General features: G+C 49.7%; 2 protein-coding genes and 1 pseudogene across 3 annotated transcripts; 2 read left to right on the top strand and 1 right to left on the bottom strand.

Moving 5' to 3' along the window:
- The first annotated feature begins 514 nt into the window (after window positions 1-514).
- On the top strand, window positions 515-3,115 carry RLN3 (relaxin 3). The gene is made up of 2 exons (XM_061421896.1): window positions 515-876; window positions 2,258-3,115. The coding sequence occupies exons 1-2, from the start codon at window positions 699-701 to the stop codon at window positions 2,485-2,487; spliced, it is 408 nt and encodes a 135-aa protein (XP_061277880.1). The 5' UTR covers window positions 515-698; the 3' UTR covers window positions 2,488-3,115.
- Window positions 3,116-3,284: 169 nt separating this feature from the next.
- Window positions 3,285-27,184, top strand: IL27RA (interleukin 27 receptor subunit alpha). Of its 2 annotated transcripts, XM_061421885.1 has the most exons (14): window positions 3,285-3,519; window positions 3,957-4,074; window positions 9,665-9,822; window positions 9,908-10,062; window positions 12,261-12,420; window positions 12,513-12,586; window positions 16,876-17,059; window positions 17,155-17,343; window positions 19,938-20,039; window positions 20,114-20,272; window positions 25,025-25,150; window positions 25,747-25,840; window positions 26,041-26,134; window positions 26,478-27,184. In XM_061421885.1, exons 1-14 carry the CDS (start codon window positions 3,426-3,428, stop codon window positions 26,727-26,729), a joined length of 1,959 nt encoding a protein of 652 aa, XP_061277869.1. In that variant the 5' UTR covers window positions 3,285-3,425; the 3' UTR covers window positions 26,730-27,184. The 2 variants fall into 2 exon arrangements, with proteins under 2 accessions (XP_061277869.1, XP_061277868.1); XM_061421884.1 differs by lacking the exon at window positions 3,285-3,519 and having other exon boundaries at window positions 3,782-4,074.
- LOC133250543 (large ribosomal subunit protein uL13-like) lies at window positions 5,243-6,098 on the bottom strand (annotated as a pseudogene).
- Window positions 27,185-27,311: the final 127 nt, after the last annotated feature.

Raw genomic sequence — 27,311 nt, 5'->3', positions numbered from 1 at the left:
GCCTGGAGAATCCCGTGGACAGAGGAGACTGGTGGGCTACTGTCTATGGAGTTGCACAGAGTCAAACATGACTGAAGCGACTTAGCATGCATGCATGCATTGGAGAAGGAAATGGCAACCCACTCCAGTATTCTTGCCTGGAGAATACCAGGGCCAGAGGAGCCTGATTGGCTGCCTTCTATGGGGTCGCACAGAGTCGGACACAACTGAAGCGACTTAGCAGCAGCAACAACAGCAGCTCAGGGCTTAAAGAAAAAAAGTTTGTCTTTTTCTCCTCCTTGAGAACTCCAGACCCCTATCTCACCCTTAAGAACTCCTAGACCCCTTTCTCCTCCTTAGGGACCCCAGACTTCTTATCAACCTACCTAAGAATTGACTCCCTCACTGGTCTCTGCTGAGCGGAGGCCTTCTCACCTCTCTCTGTTGAAGATGACAGCTGGTGATGACAGCTGGGCCACGTCACCCTATTCCTTCGAAAGGTTATCACTTGGTCCAGGAAACGGGAAAGGTCAGGGTTGGGGGGTGGGCATGCCCACCTCCCCTCTGCTGATGGAGATAAAGGAGGTCACTCAGCTCCTACAGGACAGGAGGGGGAAGCTAGGATGTATAAATGAGGGGCCAGGAGGCAGTAGAGGCACCAATCACCAGGAAGCTGCCTTGCCGTGCCCATTCTCACCTCTCAGGCAGCCCCGTCCAGCATGGTCAGACACCTGGTCCTGCTGCTGCTGGCCCTGGGGGTGCTGACTGGGGAGCTCTTGCCAAGGACCAAGGCCCGGGCAACAGCCTATGGAGTGAAACTCTGCGGCCGTGAATTCATCCGAGCGGTCATCTTCACCTGTGGGGGCTCCCGGTGGAGACGTGCCCACGACGCTGTGGGTAAGGCTGAGGAGGTAGTGTGTGTGGCCGCGGGATTGATGGGCATGAGGTGGGTCCCAGAAACCAGAGACAGAAGTGAGATGAGGGGCTGGGGCAGGAAGGCCCTCCCTTCACCACATGCAGCTGAGGAGATGGGCCAGGCCCTTGAAGCTGTGCCAAGGCTGAGGGAGCCGGTTGGCAGAGCTGCAGAGCTGAGATGGGGGTGGCGGGGGTGGGGGGGAGTGAGCGGCAAACCATTTGAACCAGCTAGAAGTCTGGGATACTTGCTATGTGTGAGCCCTGTGTTACGCAAGGCTGCTGTTTGCCCAACCCTGGTCTGGTCAGTGCCATTCAGAAGCCAAAACTAAAGTGTTTTCCAAGCCTCAGGGAAGGGAATAAGAGGAGTGTGGTGAGGACAAGGCTAGATTTACCACCTAATAGGTGAGTCTCCTACCAAGTTGCTTTTCTTCCCTGATCAGCTTTATCTGCAAATAGGAGGCACAGTTCCTGTATCTTGCACGTTTGTTAAGTGGCAAAATTGAGTCTAAACTGATTAGGACAAAACTGAGTGCTTACCCTATATCAGATGCTATTTAAAGTTGTTTTTTTTTTCTTAATGCATATTAGTTAAGTCATCTACTCTGTATAAAACTCTACAAGGTAGAAGCTTTTAAAAATTTTTTGATGTGGACCATTTTTAAAGTCTTTATTGAATTTGTTACAATACTGCTTCTGTTTCAAGAAGCATGTGGGATCTTAGCTTTCCAACCAGGGATCAAACCTGGATTCCCCGCATTGGAAGGCAACGCCTTACCACTGGACCGCCAGGGAAGTCCCAGGAGTTATTATTATCCCCACTTTGCAGGCAAGGAAGCTGAAGCTCAAGGATTATAACTGGACTAGGGCTCAGTCAGTTCAGCTCCCAGACATGTGTTTTTCACCATCAGGTCCTCAATAACTAAGTAGGAGGGGGAAAGCTGGGCTTCCCAGGTGGCGCTAGTGGTATCCAAACCTGCCTGACAAGATGCAGGTTTGATCCCTGGGTTCCATCCTTGGGTCGTGAATGTCCTCTGGAGGAGGGCATGGTAACCCACTCCAGTATTCTTGCCTGAGGAATTCCATGGACTGAGGAGCCTGGTGGGCTATGGTCCATAAGTTTGAAAAGAGTCGGACACAACTGAAATGACTTGGCACGCAGGGCAAAACCTATGACAGAAGAGGAAAGTCAAGCTCAGTGGGGTTAAGTTGCTCATCAAAGAAGGAACCCACGTCTGAGCAGAATCAAAGTCTATACTCACGGGGCTTATTCACACTCAAGAACAGAGAAGTAGCTGGGCCAGCCCGGAGCTGGGACTCTGGGTGTGACACAGTCCCGAGCACTAACTCTTCTCATCTTTTGCAGAAGATACCTTCCCAGAGGTGGACACTGACTCGGAGAGTGAGCTGGATGAGGCAGTGGCCTCCAGCGAGTGGCTGGCCCTGACCAAGTCCCCTCAGGCCTTCTATGGGGGCCGACAGGACTGGCAGGGAACCCCAGGGTCTCTGAGGGGCAGACGCGACGTCCTGGCTGGCCTGTCGAGCAGCTGCTGCAAGCGGGGCTGCAGCAAGAGCGAAATCGGCAGACTCTGCTAGAAGCGAAACTGGGCGGCGGGGGGTGGGGGGGGCACCGGGGTCAATACCCCAGCCCTGCCATCCACCTGACCGGTGTCCGGCTGGGCACTTGTTTCTGGCCCCTCACGCGTTCATTCATCAGCAAGTCACAGAGGTCCGGCACTCTGGGCTCAGACGGCCCCCACCCAACCCTGATCTTTGAGCAGTCCATCCCACCCCTGAGCAAGCTATGCCGCAACCTGGCCAGATGGGGACCCTGACGTCTCAGCAGCCCATACGATGCCTTTCCTGGCCTGTTCTGTCTCCTTCTGTCTCTATTTACCCAAACTGGCCACACTCAGACTTTGCCCAAGCTGCGACTCTCCCCTGTCCCAACTGTGACTCTCTCCTGTCCCACCTGTGGCCATTCGCCAGCCCAAATTATGCCCCCATCCCATTCCAGCCTTCCTGCCTGCCAGCCCCTCTGCCTATCAGCCCCTCTCCCTCCAACCCCGCCCGCTGTGGGGGGAGGTTCTAAAGCTGTAGACCCCAGGGTTGGTGGAAGGACTCCTGGGTTTTCTTCGTATCCTGGGGTGGGAAGCTCAGTGTGTGTGTGGTGGGAACGGATCAGAACCTTCTCCAGCCCCTCAAAATAAAAAGTTGCAAAAGACTTGGCAGTGTGTGATGTCTGGGAAGGGAAGGGGCAGGTGTCAAGGGAGCTTCGGCCACGCCCTCAGCGCAGCCCCCACCCCCTCCCAAGTCTCCCCCCCCCCCCCCCCCCCCAGCCCCTGCGAGTTCTGCCGGGAACTTTCCGGTGCAGATAAGGGGCGGGGACCCGCAGCGCAAGGTGCGGAGGCGGCCGGGAGGGGTGGCTCTGCTTCCCGTCGCCGCTCAGGCGTTGGTCCCCGAGAGCGAGGCGGGCGGCGCGGCCGCGCTGGGCCAGGCAAGGCCGGGCCGGACTGGGGGGCCGCGGGAGTGCCATGCGGGGGACCCCGGCCGCCCCCTTCCCACCGCGGCCGAAGCCGATGCTGCTGCTGCTGCTGCTTCTATTGTTGCTGTTCAGCCGGACCCAGGGTGAGTTCTGGAGCGAGCTCGTGTCTCATGCTCGCGAACGCGCCCATCACCCTCCAGGGTGACCCTCAAGTTTGCGGAATGAATGGCAGAGGTCCAGAAGCCACTTTGCTCTCCCCGGCCCAGTGGCAGGGGCCGGGCGATGCGAGGGTTTGGGGAATGGGCGGTAGCGAGGTGGGAACTTGAGGCCGGGGCTGGGGGGGCGGCGGTAGGGTAAGGGCTTTTGTCGGGGAGTGGGGGGGGTAGTTAACAGGATGTGGCTGGTGGGAGGGGAGGAGTTATGCCCAAAGCCTGGGGAGCGGTGGCCAGCGCCCCCTTCCTGCTGCTCGCTTCAGTAAGGGACCCTGGATCGCCCTCCACAGTTGTCAGAAGTTCTGGGGTGTGCCCGAGGCTGGGGGAACTGACCGCCTTCCTTGGAACCCTCCTGCCTCCCTCTCCAGGCAGCCCGGGGCCACTGCAGTGCTATGGAGTTGGACCCTTGGGGGACCTGAACTGCTCCTGGGAGCCTCATGGGGACCTGGGAGCCCCCTCCATGCTGTATGTCCAGAGCCAGAAATAGTGAGTACAGTGGGGTAATTTGGGGACACTGAAGCCACTCAGGTTCTAGCCTTCTCAGAGGACCCATTCGCCCTGCCCACCCTCACCTCCCAGCCTGACCCCACTCTCTGGCCCTTCAGTTCCACATTCCCTCATTTCCTTGCTGTGTTACCATGAACCAGTCACTTTCCCTCTGAACCTCTGTTTCTTCCTCTATCAAATGCTGATAATAATGGAACCTGGTTCCCAGCATTGGTTCTGAGAATTCAGTGAGTTTAGGCACTTGGGAAAGAGAAAATGCTTAATGATTAGAAGTTGTTTTTTATTGCTGTGTGACCTTAGGCAAGTAGCTTAACCTCTCTGAGAACAGGAAAAGATCATTTGATCTGGTGCTGGGGATGCAACAGTGAAAGAGACACAGAAAGCCTCATGGAGCCCACAGTCTGAGGGGGTGACTGATATTGCTTCATGATGAATCACACTTGGAAACTCAACTTCATTTCAAATTTGGCTGTGAGAGGAGAGGAAAAGGAGCATTTGAAGATGGGAACTGGCATGGAAGGTTGGTTTGTTTTTTTTTTAATGGTGGTAAAGTACACATAAAATTTACCCCTTTTTTCCTCAATCTTTTTCTTTTGGCTGTGCTGGATTTTCTTCGCAGCTCCAACTCTCTAGTTGCGGCTTGAAGGATTCTCACTAGTTACGGTGCATGGGCTTAGTTGCCTCTAGGGCATGTGGGATCCCAGTTCCTTGACCAGGAATCCATCCCGCATCCCCTGCTCTGACAGGCAGATTCTTAACCACTGGACCACCAGGGAAGTCCCCTCAATCTTTTTAAAGTGTCCAGTTCAGTGGCATTAAGTACAGTCACACTGTTGTGCAGCCATCACCACCATCCATGTCCAGAAGGGTTTTAATTTGTAGAGAACGAGAAAGTAAGAGGGCTTCCCAGGTGGCACTGATGGTAAAGAACCCACGTGCCAATGCAGGAGATGTAAGAGACATGGGTTCCATCCCTGGGTTGGGGTGATCCCATGGAGGAGGGCATAGCAACCCACTCCAGTATTCTTTCATTCCTGTATTCTTGCCTGGAGGGTCCCAGGAACAGAAGAGCCTGGCGGGCTGCAGTACAGAGGGCTGCAAATCAACTTAGCATGCATGCTTGCATGAGGGAATAAAAGAAAGTCTCTTTTTTTTTGTTTGTTTTGTTTTTGAAGAATAAACAGTCAATTTTATTGGGCTCAGACTAGGAATCCATGAGTCTTGAGGACCTCTGTGAATTTGTCAGTTTTCTTCTCGATGTTCTTTTCTGCGTGCTTTGGTAGCCTCATAAGCAGCTGCTTTTTCCAGTAGTGGATCTGGGCTTTCTCCTTTCTCTTCTAGTCCAGGGTGGCCGTTACTGCCTGGTCCGTCCAGCCAATCTCATGAGCCAGGCGCCCTAGGTAGGCAAACTTGCGAGTAGGTTTCAGACGCACAACCTTGAGGGCAGCGGGCACCACCATTCGCTTTCTCTTGTTATAGGTTGGTGGGATCCCATCAAACACCTCGAGGTGCTCCAGAGCAGCCTGACCTCACTTGGTCTTGTGGGGCAACATGTCTCACCCTGTCCGCCAGAAGATGCCGCTGGGGGCTCGGAGGTGGCAGGGGTCACGGGAGGGGTTGGTGTTCATCCGCTTGCGGAAAAAGGCCAGGTACTTCAACTTATTTCTGTAGAAATTGCCAGAAATGTTGATGCCCTCACAGCGCACAACCACACCCTTCCGGCCCAGAAGCACCTGCTCGGCCACGATGGCCTCCAGGCGGCCCAGGAGATGGCCTTGGCTGTCAAGCACCAGGACCTGCCCCTCGGAAAGCTTTTTTTTTTTTTTTAATGAGGTGAAATTCACATAAGGTGAAATTAACCATTTGCAAGTGAACAGTTCAGTAGCTGTTAGTACTTCACACTGTTGTCCAACCAGTGCCTCTATTTCATTCCAGAACATGCCCATTACCCCCAAAAGGAAGTTTCATCCCTAACAGCAGTCAATCCCTGTCTCCTGACAACTACTGATCTACTTTCAATCCCTTGGATTTGCCTGTCCTGGGCCTTTCTCATAAGTGGAATCATACCTTATGTGGTCTTCGATATCTGTATACATTCACTTAGCATGTTTTCCAGGTTCATTATGTTGTAGCATGAACCGGAACTTCATTCCGTTTTTTGTAGCTGAACAGTATTCTACTGTAACGGATATACTGCGTTCATCTACTTATCTGTTTCCACCGTTGAGCAATTGCCGTGGGTGGTTGTGACTAGCGCTACTGAAAATTGAGTCCTTCTTTTCAGTTCTTTGGGGGTATATGCCTAGGAGTGAAACTTCTGGGTCATATGGCAATTCTGTTTAACTTTTTGAGGAACCAACTGTTTTCTGCAACAGCTGCACCGTTTTATGTTCCTACCAGCAATGTAAGAGGGCCCCAGTTTCTCCACATCTTTGCCAGCATATGTGTTTTTGTATTTGTTTTAATGAAGGCCTTGATTTGAACCTTTGAAATCCAGTCCTTTGGGACATCCTCGACTCCTCTCTCTCTAACCCACATTTGATCCATCAGCAGGCCTTGCCAACATTATCTAGAATCTGGCACTCCTTACTTCCTGAGCACCCCCTCCATGATCCTGTCCCCATTATCGCTGGCCTGGACCCCACAGTCACCTCCTCCCAGGACTCAGGTTTCCATCCTCAGCCCCACAGTCTCTTCTCTACCATGGCATCCAGTGGGCGCCTGTGAACTTCTGCATCAGAGCACTTCCCTCCCCTGTGCACAGCACTGCAGGGCTCCCTGCTCACTCAGGGTAAAAGCCAGAATCCTTCCTGCTGTCATGTGAACAATCTGCTATGGCCTCCCTGTCCTCGCCTCCTCCCACCTCCACCTTACTCACTCTATTCCAGGGTGCAAGCCTCCTCCTCACTGTTTCTCAGAAAACACCAGGCACAGGGGCTTCCCTGGGGTCGTTGTTCAGTCGCTAAGTCGTGTCCAGCTCTTTGTGACCCCATGGACTGCAGCACGCCAGGCTTCCCTGTCCTTCGCTATCTCCCAGAGTTTGCTCAAACTTATGTCCATTGAGTCAGGAGTGGGTGATGTTATCTAACCATCTCTTCCCTGGTGGCTCAGTGCTAAAGAATCCACCTGCCAGTGCAGGAGACTCGGGTTCGATCCCTGGTCTGGGAAGATCCCACATGCCACAAAGCTGCTAGGCCTGTGTGCCACAACTATTGAGCCTGTGCTCGCGTGTGCTAAGTTGCTTCAGTCGTGTCCGACTCTTTGCGACCGCATGGACGGTAGCCCGCCAGGCTCCTCTGTCCTTGGGATTCTCCAGGCAAGAATACTGGAGTGGGTTGCCATGCCCTTCTCCAGAGGATCTGCTCAACCCAGGGATCAAACCTGCATCTCTTATGTCTCCTGCATTAGCAGGCAGGTTCTTTACCATTAGCGCCACCTGGGAAGCCCCACTGAGCCTGTGCTCTGGAGCAACTACTGAGCCCACATACCACAGCTACTGAAGCCGGTGCCCCTAGAGCTCATGCTCCACAAGAGGAGCCACGAGAATGAGAAACCCGCACACCGCAACTCGAGAGCAGCCCCCACTTGCTGCAATTGGAGAAGAGCCCGTGTGCAGCAACAAAGACCCAGCACAGCCAAAAATAAAGAAATAAAATGATAAAAGAAAAAAAAGAAAAAGCACCAGGCACAGTTTGGCCTCGGGACCCTTGCCTTGGCTGCTGTTCCTTCTTAAAGTGCTCTTCATTTAAGAAGATCCTTCACAAACTGTGCACCCGCCTCCTTCAGGCCGTTATTCACATGTCTCACCAGAGAGCTTTCCTGACCACGTTTACTAAAATACCACTGTCACTCTTCATCTCAGCATGCCTCATCTTCCTCATCCTGCTTGATCTTTTTTTAAAATAATTATTTCTGGATTTTGGGCCTCACTGGGAGGCTTGTGGGATCTTAGTTCCCCTATCAGGGATTGAACCCCGTGCCCCCTGCAGTGGAAATATGGAGTCCTAACCGCTGGACAGCCAGGAACTCCCTTGATTGTTCTTTATATTGCTTTTACCACCATCAATTATATATTTATGTGTTTCATCTGCCTCCTCCACTGAAATACCAGCTCTGGAGAGGGGATCCTTGCCTGCTTTGGTCACAGTCCTATTCTCAGCTTCTACAGCAGGGCCTGGCCCACAATATGTATTAGCTGACTGAATAGTTGTTTTTATTGTTGTTCAGTCACTAAGATGTGTTCAAATCTTGTTGACCCCATGGACGCCAGGCTCCTCTGTCTTCCACTACCTCCTAGAGTTTGCTCAGATTCATGTCTATTGAGTAGGTGATGCTATCTAACCATCTCATCTTCTGCTGCCTTCTTCTTCTCTTGCCCTCAGTTTTTCCCAGCACCAGGGTCTTTTCCAATGAGTTGGCTCTTTGCATCAGGTGGCCAGAATATTGTGGCTTCAGCTTCAGCACCAGTCCTTCCAATGGGTATTTAGGGTTGATTTCCTTTAGGATTGACTGGTTTGATCTCCTTGCTGTCCAGAGGACTCTGAAGAGTCTTCTTCACCACCACAATTTGAAAGGATCAGTTCTTTGGCACTCCTTCATCTTTATGGTCCAACACTCACAGCTGCACATGTTAATACTGGAAAAACTGTAGCTTTGACTGTAGGAACCTTTGTTGGCAAAGTGATGTCTGCTTTTTAAACACTGTCTAGGTTTATCATAGCTATCATTCTTTCCTTCTGAAAAGCAAGCATCTTTTAATTTCATAGCTGCAGTCACTGCAGTGATTTTGGAGCCCAAGAAAATATAGAAGTAAATGTGGATATATATAATAGGTGCTCAATAAATAAAATAACCAATGCTTTTATATCATGTATATGCTCCTGATGCTTGCTATTATTTTCTTTAATGTTTTAATTTGGTTGCACGGACTCTCTAGTTGTGGCACGAGAGCTCAATAGTTGCTGCAGTCAGGCTGAGTTGCTCCACAGCACTTGGGATCTTAGTTCCCCATCCAGGGATGGAACCTGCATCCCTTGCATTGCAAGGTGGATTTTTAATCACTGGCCCATAAGAAGGGCTTCCCAGGTGGCTCAGTGGTAAAGAATTCACCTGCCAATGCAGAAGACGCAGGAGACTCAGGTTTGATCCCTGGGTCGGGAAGTTCCTCTGGAGGAAGAAATGGCAAGCCACTCCTGTCTTCTTGCTCAGAAAATCCCATGGACAGAGCAGCCTGGCAGGCTACAGTCCACGGGGTCGCAGAGTCAGACAGGACTGAGTGACTGAGCACGCGTGCATGGACCATCGGGGAAGTGCTGCTGGCTGTTCTAAATGCATTTCATATCTCATCGCATTGATTCCCCTCACTATTCAGCCCTTTTCGCAGGTGCTTTTATCACCCTCATTTTGTAGGTCAAGAAACTGAGGCGCAGAGAAGTGAAGTTGCTTGCTCAAGGTCACACAGCTCTTAAGCAGAACTAGGACTTGAACCCAGGCAGAGCAGATGTTATCATTACGACTCGGGGCCCGGCCTGTTGTCTATCGCCTCTTATTTCCCCATCTCTCCTCACAGCCATTCCAACAAAACCTGGACCGTGGCGGTGCCCACCGGACAGAACTGGGTGACCATCCCACGGGAACAGCTCACCACGTCTGACGAACTCCTTGTCTGGGCGGCCAAGGCCGGCCAGCTTCTCTGGTCCCCAGTCTTTGTGAACCTCGAAACCCGAAGTAATGGGCGGGAGTGTTGGGGATGCGCTGTGTGTGGGGTGGGTGGTCCTGGAGGCCCCTGCTCAATGCATTTCTCCTTCTTCAGTGAAGCCAGATGCCCCCCACCTATACCCTGACGTGGACTTCTCAGATGACCACCCCCTGGAGGCCGTTGTCCAGTGGGCCCCTCCTACGTGGCCACCCCATAAGGTCTTGGTCTGCCGGTTTTACTATCGAAGGTGCCGGATGCCCTGGGTGATGGTGAGTGTCAGGGAACCTTTCCCCCCACCCTACTCTGGTGGGGCCTGAGACATCATTCCCAAATCAGCAACCTAGCCCAGAACTCGTTCCTCACCTGCCCCTGGAGTCTGTCCACATCCCTCACGAAAGGTCTGTACGTGCATTTTGTTCAGCTAAAAAATGTACCCCCACCAAGATAATCTATAAATTCCATACAGTCCCACTTGGAATTTTTTTTTTCTTGTTTGGCCATGCCATGCACGTTGCAGGATCTTAGTTCCCTGAACAGGGATTGAACCCCGGCCGTCAGCAGTGAAGGCATGGAGTCCTAACCATTGGACAGCTGGGGAATTAATTCCCTTTACTTGGAATTCTTGAGAAATTCAGTAAACTTCCTCAAACACTTTCATTTAATGAATTGTTGTTGTTCAATCACTGAGTTGTATCCAACGCTTTTCGACTCCATGGACTGCAGCGCCCCAGGTTTCCCTGTCCTTCACTATCTCCCAGAGTTTGCTCAAACTCATATCCATTGACTTGATGATGCCAACCAACAATCTCATCCTCTGTCATTCCCTTCTCCTCCTGCCTTCAATCTTTCCCAGCATCAGGGTCTTTTCCAATGAGTTGGCTCTTCACATCAGGTGGCCCAAGTACTAGAGCTTCAGCTTCAGCTTCAGCTTCAGCATTAGTCCTTCCAGTGGGTATTAAGGGTTGATTTCCTTGAGGATTGACTGGTTTGATCTCCTTGCTGTCTCCTCAAATAACTTACATGAACCTTAAAGGAAGAGGTTAACAGCAGGGGACTTCCCTGGCGGTCCAATGGCTAAGATTCCATGCTCCTGATGCAGTGTTCAATCTCTGGGCAGGGAATTAGATGTTGCAACTAAGACACAGTGCAGCCAAATAAATAAATGAACACTAAAGAAAAAAAAAAAAGGTTTATAGCAGATACTACTTAGCGCCTGCTGTGTGCCACACACTGTTGGAGGCTCTTTATCAAATCCTTACAAGAACTCTTTGAGGTAGATGTGTTTTGTGCCTACCCATTTTACAGATGAGGAACAGAGCCTGGTTTTCAATAAACACTTAAAAGTGTTAATAATAAAAGAAGCTCATATTTCCAAGCACCAGCCGTGCATCAGGTACCAAGCTAAGCAATCTGCATGGATGATCTCAATGAGGACTGTACTCCTGACTTCCCTAATATAGGTTATTTTATGATCTCTGTTTCGTAGTTGGGGAAACTGAATCTCAGAGAGGTTAAGCAACTTTCCCAAGCTCACACACAGCGAAAAAAAAGGACGAAAGCTCCAGAGCAATGGGACCCCAGGAGTTGGGGAGCCTGCCCAAACACTTTAAGAGCACAGCCCCAAAGTTACATGTATCTTTCATCTCATATCTCATTGGTCAAAATGTAGTCACATGGTCTCACCTGATTGCAAGGGAGACTGGGAAATGTGGTCTTTGTTCTTGATACACATGGTCCTGACAGATACTCAGGGTTTCCAAAAGAAGCAGCCGAGAATGGGTATTGGAGATAACCAACGATCTCAGTCACAGCTTGGGGTGCCAAGCACCACAAGGTAGGGTAGACTTGTTTTCACTGGGAATATTCATGCAGTTCAGAACAGTGCTAAGATACAGACGTTGAAATCCTACTGCCTGGGAATGAATCTCAGCTGTAGTACTCACCAGCTCTGTGACCTTGGGTATGTCACTTTCCCTCACATGACCTTAGTTTTCCTCATCTGTAAAATGAGAACAATAATAGAATTTCCCACCTACTGCTATACCTGGCACAGAGGATAATCAAATTGTCTCTTTTTGCCAGGGATTGTCCCAATTTTAAAACTGAAAGCCCTGTGTCTTGAGAACCCACTCTGTCTCCCAGGCAAAGCAAGATAGTACTGGTCATCCTGTTGGCAGCTAAGGGCTTCCCAGCTGGCTCAGTGGTAAAGAATGTGCATGTAATGCAGGAGATGCAAGAGACATGGGTTCTATCCCTAGGTCAGGAAGATTCCCTGGAGAAGGGCATGGCAATCCACTCCAGTATTCTTGCCAGAAAAATCACATGGACAGAGGAACCTGGTGGGCTACAGTCCAGGGGATCCCAAAGAGTTGGACTGGACTAAAGTGACTGAGCACACACATCGACATATAAAAGGTCAACTTTCAATTCAGCCCTCAGCTTCATCACTCACATGTCACTCCCCCAGCTGGAACCGGAAGTGAAGTCTATACCTCTGATGCCCATTGAGATCCAGGACCTGGAACTGGCCACTGGCTACGAGATATTCGGCCGCTGCCAAGTGGACAAAGAGGAGGATTTGTGGGGCGAGTGGAGCCCCATTCTGCCCTTCCAGACACCACCCTCTGGTGAGAATCTCTAGGCTTCCCATCTTTTCCTCTCCTGGAAGTCAGGCCATCATGCCATTCCCATTTGTCTCTTCTTTTTCCATCCTCACCAGCTCCAAAAGATGTGTGGATCATGGGGAACATCTGTGGGGCACCAGGTGGACAGGAACCCCTGCTTCTGTGGGAGGTGAGTTGTGAAAACCCATTTCTCTGCCCATGTCAGGAAACCCTGGATAACAGTGATGCAGGGACTTACTTGGTGGTCCAGCGGTTAGGACTCCGAGCTTTCACTCCCAAGGTCGTGGGTTCAATCCCTGGTCAGGGAACTAAGAGCCTACAAGCTGCCCACTGCTGCAAAATCAAAAACACCCCCAAACCAAAAACCAATGACGTAAACAAAACAGAGGCTACTCTGCTGCCCTCTTGAGGCTGCTTCAGGGTTTCAAGGAGGGGGATCATCAGGGAGATCCTGGCATGGCGCTGGGCTCAGAGCAAGACTCCACCAGTGTTGACTGAAAGTAGGGATCTGAGCTGAGACTTGAAGATGGGTACGAGTGTTCCAGGCAGTGGGGGGGACGTTGGGTGCAAAGATTTAGAAGCAATACAAGGCTCAGCTCCACAAAGTATAGCCGGGTATGCTAAGGGCTTTGATGTTAGTATCAAAAGGGCATTGTTTTGGGACTTCTCTCATGATCCAGTGGCTAAGAATCTATCTGTCAATGCAGGGGACACGAGTTCAGTCCCTGGGCTGGGAAGGTCCCACATACCCTGGGGCAGCTAAGCCCAGGTGTCACAACTACTGAAGCCCTCATGCCCTTGATCCCATTCTCTGCAATAAGAGAAGCCACCACAGTGAGGAACCCGAGCACCACAACTAGAGCAGTCCCCACTCGCAGCAACTAGAAAAAGCCAGAGTCCAGGAACAAAGATCCAGAACAGCCAAGAATAAAATAAATAAATAAATAATTTTAAAAGGTCGGGGGAGGGGGCATTGTAGGGATTTCCTGGTGGTCCAGTGGCTAAGACTCTGAGCTCCCAGTGCAAGGCACCTGGGTTCGATCCTTGGTCAGGGAACTAGATTCTGTATGCTAAAAGACCCCACTTACTGCAATGAAAATTGAAGATTCCGTGTGCCTCAACTAAGACCTGGTGCAGCCAAATAAATAAATAAATATTTAAAAAACAAAACAAAACAAAACAAAAACAGGGCTTGTGAGATGACAGACAAGAATGAAACAGTTCTCACTGACCCAAGTCTGTTAAGCACCTAGTCGGTTCCATGCATTGCAAGGCCCTGACTCACAGTAAACATGGCGAGAAACCAAATAACAGGGCTCTCACTTTCTTGGGCCACACGATCTAATAACATCACTGACTTTAACCATGGGTAATATTTCTAGAGTTCTCACTGTGTGCCCGGTCCTCGCCTACACACTTATTTATATTGACAAACTTTACAGATGAGAAAATGAGACACAGAGAGGTTGCCCCAAACCACACAACTGGTACACGGCAGAGCTGATGTTTATTGGCTTTCAAAGCATAATTCACAGTTTCGCTACCTTTATTTTATTTATTTAAATATTTTTTTTTCACTTTTTTTGGCCATGCTCCAGGGCCTGTGGGGTCTTAGTTCCCTGACCAAGGATCAACCCTGTGCTTCCTTGCATTGGAAACATGGAGTCAATCACTGGACTACCAGCGAAGTCCCTCAGTGCCTCTGTTTGATGACACATACCTTGTAAGGCCCCTTTACTATACTGAAATGAAGTACATAGCTCAGGGCTTCCCTGGTGGCTCAGTGGTAAAGAATCTGCCTGCCAGTGCAGGAGAAAGGGATTCAGTCTCTCATCCGGGAAGATCCCACATGCAACTGAGCAATTAAGCCTGTGGGCCACAACCGTTTAGCCTGTACTCTAGAGCTCGGGAGCCACAACTGAGCCCATGTGCCGCAAGTACTGAAGCCTGTGTGTCTAGAGCCTGTGCTCCACAAGAGAAGCCACCGCAGTGAGAAGCCCAAGTACCACAACTGGTAGCCCCCACTCTCTGCGACTAGAGAAAAGCCCGTGAAGCAATGAAGCTCCATTACAGCCCCAAATAGATAATACATAAGTAAAATTATAAAAAAGAAATATAGTTCTTATAACCCATATATATATATATTTTAAAACGTATAAATACAGTGTATTGTGTTGTAACATACAGTGTACAGTATATTGTAACATTCAACAGAAAATAAATGGGAAATAAGGCTACTGCATAACGGCAAGGTATTCAGTTCACCAGTGTGACATGAGTACTAAATCTGTACCTCCCTGACAGGGTTGTGTTAGTCTCTTAGTGGTATCCGACTCTTGGTGGGCCCATGGACTGTAGCCCACCAGGCTTCTCTGTCCATGGTATTCTCCAGGCAAGAATACTGAAACGGGTTGCCATGCCCTCCTCTGGGGAATCTTCTCACCCAAGGATAGAATCCGGGTCTCCTGCATTGCAGGCAGATTCTTTACCGTCTGAGCCACCAGGGAAGCTCCATGTACCTCATAACATAGCTTTAAAATACATAAAGTAAAAGTTGGCAGAACTACAAGGAGAACTCTATGAATTCATAACCATTGTGGGAGATTTTTAACATGCTCCTCTAAGTAATTCCATAACAAGCAGATGGAAAACAAGTAAAGATCTAGAAGATCTGAACATGTGAGTAGCAGACACCCAAGTGGACTCACATAGGAAACATCTGAACATGCATTCTTTCCATACCAAACAGGACATTTACCAGAGTCGTCCACATGCCAGGCTATTGAGCCAGTTTCCCAGGACTTCAAAGGGATGAGACAATGCAAGACATGTTGAGAAATTCTCTGATCAGAACACAGATCGTGCTGGAAATCGATGATCACAACTGCCTGGAAAGTCCCTATATGTTCAGAATATTTTAACATTCAGTGAATATTAAAACCAGGTCCCCAAAGGTTTTGCTTTTATACAGCAAATGGTGTTTGGTCTTAGGATCAGCTAAAATTGCTAGATTTTTTTTATCTACAGAAGTTTCCAGTTGGGATGACAGTCTAAAGTCACAACGGAGGTGGGACAACTTTTTGTTTCTAGGAGAGGGTAGTGTCCCTGGCTCTTGAGCATCAAATACCAATCATTGAGGCAACCAGGTATTCTCACAAGTTTCCCCAAAGAACTCTGGAAGGTACCATCCTCTTTGCTACACATAACCACTCCTCTGTACAACAGTGGGAGTTTTGCAGTCCCTAAGAACCACACAGGACAGAATGGGGTAAGCTGAGTGAAGCAGGGTTATATAAGTGCGTGGCCAGATTTTGTCTTTACTTAAAATATTTTTTTAGAAATCACTTTATTTCCTCTTGTTTTTTAAAAATTTATTTTTGGCTGCACTGGGTCTTCGTTGCTGCATGTGGGCTTTGTCTAGATGCAGAGAGCAAGGGCTGCCCTCTAGTTGCGGTGCATGAGCATCTCACTGCAGTGGCTTCTCTTCTGGTGGTGCACAGGCTATAGACAGCTTGAGTAGCTGCAGCTCGTGAGCTCAGCAGCTGGCAGCTTGCTGGCTCTAGGGTGAGCAGGCTTCAGTAGTTTTGGCCCATGGGTTTAGTTGCTTCGCAGCATGTGGAATTATCCCAGACTAGGAATCGAATCCATGTTCCCCCTATTGGCAGGCGGATTCTTATTCACTCCACCACCAGGGAAGTCCCTTAAAATCTTGATAATTTGTTTGTCATGGTTTTTTTGTTTTTGTTTTTTTTGCATTAGTTTTGATTGATTAAAATACTATATTACAACAAGGTCCTACTGTAGAACAGAGAACTATATTCAATATCCCGTGATAAACCATTATGAAAAAGAGTATGGAAAAGAATGTGTGTATATATATATATATATGTATATATATGTATGTATGGGGGGTCACTTTGCTTACAGCAGCAATTAACACAGCTTCATAAATCAACTATACTTCAGTAAAAATAAATTTTAAAAATATTGCATTAAAATATAATTTATCTTGATTGGATTTTGGGTATGCTTTCTTGCTTAACACCCTAGTTCTGGCTCACTAGCTGTATTCTAATCTCACTTCTGCTGTTGAGCCCCTCTGAGGCTTGGTTTCCTCACCTGTACTGTGAAACCAGGGCTTCCCTGGTGACTTAGCAGTAAAGAATCCACCTGCCAGTGCAGGAGATGCAGGTTCGATCCCTGGGTCAGGAGGATTGGCCTGGAGAAGCAAATGGCAACCCACTCCAGTATTCTTGCCTGGAAAAATCCCATGGACAGAGAAACCTGGCGGGCTACACTCCATGGGGTCACAAAAGAACTGGACACGACTTCGGGACTAAACAACAGTGAAACCAACAAAAATGTTTCACTGATGCGTTTATCCAGTGACCTCACTGAGATGCACAGTATGTGCCTGATAAGGAGAGAGATTCACCCCTCCTTCCCCTCATCCTTTAGGCTTCAGGGCTCTGCATGCAGGTGACCTACAGAGTCTGGATCCAGGTTAAGGATCAGGAGGTGATCCAGGAGGAGACCCCCTACTGCAACTTCTCCATCCCCACCCAAGCAGAGTGGGTGGGGGTGTCTGCTGTGAATGCCACAAGCTGGGAGCTTCCTACCAACCTCTCTTTGACCTGCTTGGGTAAGAGGCTGTGAACTTCCTTTGTGAGATTCCTTGGAGGCGCAAGTGGAGACTTCCCAAGTTTACAGCTGAGATTTCTCCTCCCCATCCTCTAGGTCCAGACTTTGCCCCCCATGGCGTGGTGGTCAGGAGCATCTCTGGAAACACAGAGCTGCTGGTGACTTGGCAACAGGAGCCTGGGGAGCTGCAGGAGCATGTGGTGGACTGGATTCGAGACGGTGACCCCGTGGAGGACCTCAACTGGGTCCGGCTTCCTCCTGGGAACCTCAGTGCAGTGTTGCCAGGTGAGGCCGAAGGGCACCAGAGTTCCCATTTCAGCTGTTGGAGAACAGAGGAGAGGCTGGATTTGCAGAGGAGTGGTCAAGTATTATTAATTCATGCAAGAAATATTCGTTGACTACCCACTGTGTGCCAAGCCCTGTTCTAGAGACTGGTACACAATGATGGGCTTCCCCGGTGGCTCAGCAGTAAAGAATCCGCCTGCAGTGCAGGAGAGGCAGTGCAATGCAGTGCAATGGCTACCCACTCCAATATTCTTGCCTGGGAAATCCCCTGGACAGAGGAGCCTGGAGAGCTACAGTCCGTGGGGTCACAAGAGTTGGACATGACTTAGCAACTAAACAACAAACACGGTGATGGCAGCTAATGTGTACTGGCCTTTCCATCAGCGTGAAACCATTCAATCTTCCTTATAAAGCAGGTTTCTGCTATTATCATGAAGATAAAGAAAAAGGCTCAGAGAGGTTAAGCAACTCCCCTGAGGCCATACAGCAAGTATGTGGTGGAACCAAGATTTGAACCACTTAGTCAGGTTCCTTGGAGAAGGAAATGGCAACCCACTCCAGTGTTCTTGCCTGGAGAATCCCATGGCCGGGGGAGCCTTGTGGGCTGCCGTCTATGGGGTCGCACAGAGTCGGACACAACTGAAGCGACTTAGCAGCAGCAGCAGCAGCAGCAGTCAAGTTCCTAAAGCCAAACCCTGAACTATCACTACTCTCCTCTCAACAGCATCCCTACCCTCATCCCCACCAACATCTCCATCCTCATCTTGTAGGGCCAGCAACCAGTGGAACAAAAACCAAATACCTCTGTGATGCAATTTATTGTTTAGTTGCTAAGTTGTGTCCAACTCTGCCAGGCTCCTCTGTCGACAGGATTTTCCAAGCCAGAATACTGGCGTGGGTGCCATTTCCTTCTCTAGGGGATCTTCCTGACGCAGGGATCAAACTTGCGTCTCCTGCATTGCAGGAGGGTTCTTTATCGCTGAGCCACCAGGGAAACCCCTGTAATGTAATTGGGGCAAAGTAAAGGGGGAGGAGGGAAGATATTTATTTTAGGGAAAAAAAAGAAAACGTCTCTCTGGGAAAGTGGCATTTAAACTAAGACCTGAAGGATCCATGGTCTAAGAGAAAAACGAGGAGACAACCAGTGCAAAGGCTCTGAGGCAGAAATGTGCCTTATGTGTTAGAGTGACAGCGGGGAGGCCGGTGTGGCTGGAATAGAATGAGCAAAGGGGAAAGTGGGAGGAGGTGAGGGCAGGGAGAGGACGGGGCAGAATGTGCAAAGCCTCGTGGCTCATGGAGAAGACTTTGATTTTTTCTGCCGGTGAGGCGGGAGCCACCCAGGGTTCTAAGCAGAGGAAGGGTGTGTCCTGACTCAGTTGCTCACAGGTGCCCCCTGTCTGCAGTGGGAGGAACAGACTGGGAGGGTGAGGGCTGAAATTGAGAAACCCAGGACTGTGGGCTTCCCTGGTGGCTTAGACAGTGAAGAATCTGCCTGCAGTGCAGGAGACCTGGCTTTAGTCTCTGGGTCTGGAAGATTCCCTGGAGAAGGGAATGCCGACCCACTCCAGTATTCTACCCTGGAGAAGTCCATGGACAGAGAAGCCTGGTGGGTTACAGTCCATGGGGTTGCAAAGAGTCGGACACGACTGAGGGAGTAACACTTTCTCTCTCAGAAAGGACTGTGTTTGCTCCTTCTGGGAGGGAACAAAGGAAGGGAGAGAAGCAAGCAGGTTCTTGTTGGGGAGTCTTACAGCAGAATTTGGGGGACCTATTTGGATTTGTTGTACCTGACATGCTCCTCCAAGTGGGATTGTCCATGGGACTCTCAGATACTCAAGTCTCAAATCTAGCAATACGTTCTAGGCTGAGATTTAACACTGGGGAGTCTGTCCTTGGTATAAAGAATTTGGGATAGCCTGAGAAGGTGTCAAGTGAGAGATTTAGGATAAAGTCCCAACACCGTAAGTATATATGGACAGAAGAAGAGGAGCCCCAGTTTTAGGAAGTTCCCGGTTGAGGAAGGCTATATGGCACCACAGGTTTTGAGAAGGGATTTCAGGAGCTTTATTTACTATGATGGATGATGTCAGGGCCCCACTCAGAGCCCGGAGTTTATCTCCCAGTCTCTGGCACCTGCATTCCTGGCCTGAGGGCTTTCTCTGGCCTGAAGCATCTTGCCTGCCTAGACAGCCGAAGTGCCTGGGAATCAAGGCCCCTCAGATGCAGCCCTTCACCAATGACTGATAATGGTCGATGGATAAATACCCCAACTCCCTCCCTCCTTGGGTGGGATGGAGTTCAGGATTGTCAGCTCTTCTGCCACCCAGAGGGCACCGGTGGGACTAAGCCTTGGTTGGTCATATTGGGAACTTGTTCTCTAATGCACAGTTGCCTGGGTTTCTTTCCTTCCCCGCTTCATTTCCCCACTGCCCTGTTGGTGTTTTCTATGGTTACCTCCCAGATAAATTACTTTCCCTCAAAACCCTTGTAGCAGAGTGTCCCTCTGGAGACACAAATGAAGATTCCTTACAAAATAAGAAACGCATTGGGGAGGGGAGCCAGCTCTAACTGGTCTTTGTTCCTGCCCTACTCAGTGGATTTCAAGGAAGGGGTCCCCTACCGAATCACGGTGACCGCGATCTCTCCGTGGGGCTTGGCCCCGGCCCCCTCCGTCTGGAAGTTCAGAGAGGAGCTAGGTAAGTGGTGGGCTTGGAGGATGGAGGGTTCTGAAACCGTGGCAGAACTTGACCCGCTGACTTTCTCTCGCCAGTACCGTTATCGGGGCCAGTGGTTTGGCGAATCCAGGATGCCCCCTCAGGGACCCCTACTGTAGCGTGGGGAGAGGTCCCAAGGCAGCAACTCCGGGGCCATCTCACCCACTACACCCTGTGTACACAGAGTGGAACCAGGCCTTCTGTCTGCAAGAACGGTGAGCTCCACTGCCTCTGCCCCAGCCCCTATCAGTCCACCCCTCCTCTTGCCCCCAAGGAACCTTTTGGCTCCCTCTCAGCCCCTACGAGAAAACCTGATATCCTGGGTTCCCCAGTGGGTAATAACCCTGGTGGCTATCAGTGTAATAGACTGTCATGTGGCCATTTAAAATGAAGAGTCCGATCTATATTTATTGACATTGAAAGATGCCTGTCATATTTTATTAAGTGAAAAAAGATAAAAGGATTATAAAACTTTGCGGGATGGTTCCACTTTTATACAATAAACCCAGCACTGAGCAAAGCAGAGACACAACTATGAGAAGAAATTCCTCCACAGCATCAATAGGGATTTTAGAATTACATATGATTTTTATTTCTTTTTTTATACCTTTGGATATAGACTAAATTTTTACTCTGAGCACAAATTCCTTTTAAAAGTACCTTTCTTATTTTTGGCTACGCTGGGTCTCCGTCGCTGCTGCTAGCTTTCTCTAGTTGCGGCAGTTCACGGGCTTCTCATCACAGTGGCTCCTTTTGTTGTGAAGCATGGGCTGTAAGGTGCTCAGCCTTCAGTTGTTGTGGTGCATGGACTTAGTCGCTCTGCAGCACGTGGCATCTTCCTGGACCAGGGATCAAACCTGTGTCCCCTGCTTTGGCAGACAGATTCTTAACCACTGGACCACCAGGGAAGTCCCTAAATTGTCTTTATTACCCTTTCCCCCACAGTCACGTTGAGATATAATTGACAAGCACACTGTGTATGTTTAAGGTGTACATTGTAATGGTTTGACTTACAAATATTGTGAAACAATTCCCCATATAAATTTCGTTAACATCCATCATCTCACATACATACCACGCTGCTGCTGCTAAGTCACTTCAGTCGTGTCTGACTCTGTGTGACCCCATAGAGGGCAGCCCACCAGGCTCCCCCTCCCTGGGATTCTCCAGGCAAGAACACTGGAGTGGCTTGCCATTTCCTTCTCCAGTGCATGAAAGTGAAAAGTGAAAGTGAAGTCCCTCAGTCGTGTCCGACTCTTTGCAACCCCATGGACTGCAGCCTACCAGGCTCCTCCGTCCATGGGATTTTCCAGGCAAGAGTACTGGAGTGGGGTGCCATTGCCTTCTCCAATACATACCATAAAAAGTTTAAAAAGTAATAAAAATTCAAAATATTCTTTTCTTCTGATTACAAAAGTTATCTGTTCTTGTTTTAAAAACTGACACACTGGGGCTTCCCTAGTGGCTCAGTGGTGAAGAATCCACCTGCCAGTGCAGGAGGCAAGGGTTTGGTCCCTGATCCGGGAAGATCCCACATGCCTCGGGGCATCGCAGTCTGCGTGCCACAACTATGAGCCTGTCCTCTAGAACCAGAGAACCTCAGCTACTGAGCCCACGTACTGCAACTACTGAAGCCCGATTACCTCCGCAACAAGAGAAGCCACCACAATGAGAAGTCTGTGCCCCATAACTAGAGAGTAGCCCCTGCTCGCCACAACTAGAGAAAACCCGCTCAGCAACAAAGACCCAGCACAGCCAAAAATAAAAACATGAAAATATTTTAAAAACCGACACATTAAAGTTCAGTTCAGTTCAGTCGCTCAGTCGCGTCCGACTCTTTGCGACCCCGTGAACCGCAGCACACCAGGCCTCCCTGTCCATCACCAACTCCCGGAGTTCACTCAGACTCACGTCCATTGAGTCAGTGATGCCATCCAGCCATCTCATCCTCTGTCGTCCCCTTCTCCTCCTGCCCCCAATCCCTCCCAGCATCAGACTCTTTTCCAATGAGTCAACTCTTTGCATGAGGTGGCCAAAGTACTGGAGTTTCAGCTTTAGCATCATTCCTTCCAAAGAAATCCCAGGGCTGGTCTCCTTCAGAATGGACTGGTAATATATCAGCGTTCTCATCACTTCAGTGATACTGATCATGCAGCTTCCATATTTTGCCCTGTGTACATTAACACAAAGATGGGCGTTGTGTTTTTTTGTGTTGTTTTTGAGTTGTGGTGTTTGAAAATTTTAAACATTTTTACTATAGACAATTTCAAGTGAAAGTAGGAAAAACTGTAGCAAACCCTTGTGTATCCACCATCCGGTTTCAATAGTTAACTGCATTTAATCATTCTTGCTCAGTGTATCCCCCATGCTTTTTACCTAGTGTGTCTTTGGTGTCATTTCACCCTTAAATAATTTGGTATTTCTGCCTTTGTCTCTAACTGATAAAGCCTATTTTTTTTTAAACACAGTTACTTTGCCATAACTGCACTTTGCATGAGTACATAGATATCACTGGGTTAAAAATCATATATATTTATGTGTTGTTCAGTTACTAAATGGAGAAGGCAATGGCACCCCACTCCAGTACTCTTGCCTGGAAAATCCCATGGACGGAGGAGCCTGGTGGGCTGCAGTCCATGGAGTCTCTGGGAGTCGGACACGACTGAGCAACTTCCCTTTCACTTTTCACTTTCCTGCATTGGAGAAGGAAATGGCAACCCACTCCAGTGTTCTTGCCTGGAGAATCCCAGGGACGGGGAAGCCTGGTGGGCTGCCGTCTATGGGGTCGCTAAGAGTCGGACACGACTGAAGCAACTTAGCAGCAGCAGCAGTTGCTAAATTATGTCTGATTCTTTGCGACCCCATGGACTGCAGCATGCCAGGCTCCCCTGTCCTTCATATTTCCCGGAGTTTGTGCAGATTCATGTCTGTTGAGTGGGTGATGCCATCTAACCGTCTCATCCTCTGCTCCCCTTTCTCCTTTTATGAGTACATGTACCTATTATTATTATTAAAAGAGAACCATGTTATAGGCCCCTAAAGCTTATGACTGATGTTTTGCAGCTCTCTTTTCTACTCGATGTTTTAGCTTAGATAGCTTTATGTGGCATATTCAGTTAAAAACACACACCGCCAGGGAATTCCCTGGTGGTCCAGTGGAAGGGACTTTAGAGAAGAATTTGGGGGACCCATTTGGATTTGTTGCATGTGACATGCTCATCCAAGTGGGATTGTCCATGAGATGGTCAGGTACTCAAGTTTCAGATCTAGCAATAAATTCCAGGGTGAGATTTAACACTGCAGTCTGTCTTGGTGTAAAGAGCTTGAGACAGCCTGAGAAGGGCATCGAGTGAGAGATTAAGGATGGAGTCCCAAGACCATAAGTACATATAGACAAAAGAAGAGGAGCCCCAATTCTGGAAAATTCACAGTTGGGGAAGGCTATATGGCACCACAGATTTTGAGAAAGGATTTCAGGAGCCTTATTTTCTGTGATGGGTGGCATCAGGGCCCCACTCAGAGCCCAGAATTTATTTCCCAGTCTCTGGCACCTGCATTCCTGGCCTGAGGGCTTTTTCTGGTCTGAAACATTTTGCCTGCCTCAACAGCTAGAAGTGCTGGGGAATCAAGGCCCTTCAGTTGCAGCCCTTTATCAATAACTGATAATAGTTGATGGACAGGTGGTTAGGACTCTTACAGCTGAAGGTCTGGGTTCAATCCCTGGTAGGGGAACGAAAATCCCACAACTGTAAGGCACGGTCAAAGAAGTAAACAAAAACAGTTCTGGGAGGTGCAGATGTCTTCCCCTGGTCTGAAGCAAATTTCCCTTCACTGGATCCTGTGCATCCTGAGGGATATGATATTCATGCATTCTTTTATTTGTTCCAATACACACTTGACCCTTGAACAACATAGTTTTGAACTGTGCAGGTCTAGTTATACATGACTTTTTTCCATAGTAAATTTTAACAGTACTATCTATGGTTGGTTGAATCTGCTGATGTGGAACTAGGAATTACAGTGTGTGTGTTAGTTGCTCAGTTGCGTCTGACTCTTTGCGACCCTGGACTGTAGCCCACCAGGCTTCTCTGTCCATGGAATTCTCCAGGGAAGAATACTGGAGTGGGTAGCTATTCCCTTCTCTAGGGGATCTTCCCCACCCAGAGACCAAATCCAGGTCTCCTGCATTGCAAGCAGATTCTTTACCATCTGAGCCACCAGGGAAGCCCCTATTGAGGAACCACAGATAAGGAGGGCATCCCTGGTGACTCAGTGGTAAAGAACCTGCCTGTCAGTGCTAGGGATGCAGGAGGTTCAAGTTCAATCTGTGGGTCGGGAAGATCCCCTGGAGGAGGAAATGGCTACCCACTCCAGTATTCTTGCCTGGAGAATTCCATGGACAGAGGAACCAGGTGGGCTATAGTCCATGGGGTCGCAAAGATTCAGACTTGACTCAGCAGCAGCAGTAGCACAGATAAGGAGGGCAGACTATAAATTATACTGTACTTGGATTTTTAACAGAGTTAAGAGTCAACACCCCTAACCCCTGCCTTGTTCAAAGGTCAACTGTATATCATTTTTGAGTGCTTTCTATGTGCCAGGCACTGACTAAAGTTGGACACGACTCTAGGAATATGGCCCTCGTGGCCCTAACTTCTCATGGAGGACATGCAGGCATAGATAAAGTAAATACTATCTATGCAGTGTGTCAGATGATGGTAAGTGCTGGGTAGAGGAATAAAGCAAGGAAGATGAATGGAGAAGCCAGTGCTGTTTTAATTGTTTGGGGTTGGGGGGCAGTCAGGACAGTTCTCACTGAATAGGTGACCTGTGAGCAAAGAGCTGAAGGAGGGGAGGAGGGAACCATGTGGATATCTGGGAGAGAGTGTTGCAGACAGCATGGCATGTGCAAAGGTCCTGAGGCAGGACTTGACTGCCTCCCTCACCTCTCTGGGTATGTCCTTCAGTGACTGGCAGCACCCGAACCATCACCCTGCCTGACCTTCACTGGGGTCCCTGCAAGCTGTGGATGACTGCCTCCACCATCGCAGGACAGGGCCCACCTGGTCCAAGCCTCCAGTTTCACCTACCAGGTAGAGGTCTGGTGGGACTGCTATGTGAAGGGGCCCTGTTCCACTGGAAGGGGTTACATAATCCTTACTGAACTTCATTGGGTAGACAACCTTTTGACTTGGGGATGTCGATGATGCATTTTGATGCTGCTAAATACTGCTGTGGATTAACAGGCAATGCATGTCTTTGACCCTTTCACCCATCCCTGACCTTGACCTTCTCACAAGTCCCACTCCCACTCTGAGACTCCCCCTACCGATTCATGTGTGCATGCTCAGTCGCTGAGTCATGTCTGACTCTTCGTGACCCCATGGACTGTAGCCCACCAGGCTCCTCTGTCCGTGGGATTCTCCAACAAGAATACTGGAGTGGGTTGTCATTTCCTTCTCCAGGGGATCTTCTCAAGCCAGGGATTGAAACCGAGTCTTCTGCATCTCCTGCATTGGCAGGCAGATTCTTTACTACTGGGCCACTTGAGAAGCCCTCGCCCATTCATGAGCCCTGCCCATTTATCCACGTCCTTACCTGTGCCCTGCCCCACCCATGAGCCTTCCCTGAGCCCTCCCGGCCTTCTTGGTGTCCAAATGCTCTTCTGCCCCTCCCCCTTGCCCTCCAGATAACACCCTGAATTGGAAAGTTCTGTCGGTTGTCTTTCTGCTGTGGGGTTTGCTCCTGACCGGCTGTGGTGTGAGCCTGGCCACCTGCGGAAGGTGAGGCTGTCAGACACACAGGTCTCTGCCCAGGTGGGGAGGGCAGCTGGGCATCGCTGAGCTTGGCTTGGCAGGGGGGCAGGGGCTTTGGGGATAAGGGGATGATGCTTCAGAGCTCTGTGACATCCTGGACCTTGCCATCTGGGCATGGGTATCTCGCCACCTGGCTTCCCTGCCCTGACTCTTAACCTGCTTGCCAGGTGTGTCCACCTGCAGCACAAGGTACTGCCCCACTGGGTCTGGGAGAAGATTCCTGACCCTGCCAATAGCAACTTCAGCCTGCCACACATGAAGGTGAGTGAAAAGCCTGGCTTATTGGGGCCCTCTAGGGGGTTGGGGAAAGCTGGACAGTGGGGGATAGTTGAGAATTAGGGTGGGGGGTATGAGGGGAAGGGGCTTCCCAGGATTTAGTGGTAAAGAATCCATCTGCCAATGCAGGAGACGTGGGTTTGATCCCTGGGTTGGGAAGATCCCTGGAGGAGGGCATGGCAACCCACTCTAGTATTCTTGCCTGGAGAATCCCATGGACAGAGGAGCCTGGCGGTCCATAGGGTTGCAGAGTCGGACACGACTGAAGCAACTTAGCACACACACTCACAGGTACAACGGGAACAATCTCGGTCTCTTCTCTCCCCAGGAGGTGCCCCAGGCCCAGCCCCCTGGTGACTCACCCATCCTGGAAGTGGAGGAAATAGAGCAGGTTCCAGTTAAGGAGCCCCCCCAGCCCTTGGCACCACTGGACTCTGGGTATGAGAAACACTTCCTGCCCACGCCTGAGGAGCTGGGCCTTCTGAGCCCCACTGCAGGCTCCAGGCTACGGCCTGAACTGACCTCAGGAGGGGAGAGGGGAGCTCCTTTGACAGATGAAGACATAGAGGCTCAGAGCTGAGTCACTTGCCTGAGGACACCCAGCCAAGGAAGAGCTGAGACTAAAGGACCCCTACAGAGAAGGGCCTGGCCCTGCAGGGAAAATGTGGATGGATGAGGGAGCAAAGGAAAAATACGTGATATCCAGAGTGGCAGCTACTCCCCATATCTGTCCTGCTGCTATAATAGAACTGTAGTCGGATGCACTCCCAGCCTCCCTTGCAGCTAGGTGAAACCATGGACTGAGTTCTCACTGGTGAAACGTAAGCAGAGGTGACATGTGCCAACGCTGGGCCTGGGTGGGGGCTCTTCCACATTCCCTTCCCTTTCCCATGAGCTGGAGCATTGGTATGCCCTGTGATGCAGCTTTGACCACACCCAAGGTGAAGGCAGCGCAAGAAACAGAAAGAACACAAGAGTTTCCAAGTGATGCCATAGAAGTGTCCAAAGAAATAAAATTTTTTCTTTTGATAGCTACTCTAGCTTGAGATCTTTTTGTTACAGCAGCCACATCTATTTAACTCTCACTGACTCAATCTGCTTCTAGCAGAGTCAAGCCCTCCACTTCCCACCAGCAGACAGTGAGGTGGTTGTGGGCCGGCAA

This window comes from Bos javanicus, chromosome 7, assembly GCF_032452875.1.
Source record: "Bos javanicus breed banteng chromosome 7, ARS-OSU_banteng_1.0, whole genome shotgun sequence".
Taxonomy (NCBI): domain Eukaryota; kingdom Metazoa; phylum Chordata; class Mammalia; order Artiodactyla; family Bovidae; genus Bos; species Bos javanicus.
Note: the sequence above shows the minus strand (reverse complement) of the source record. Positions and strands in the feature narration are given on the sequence as shown.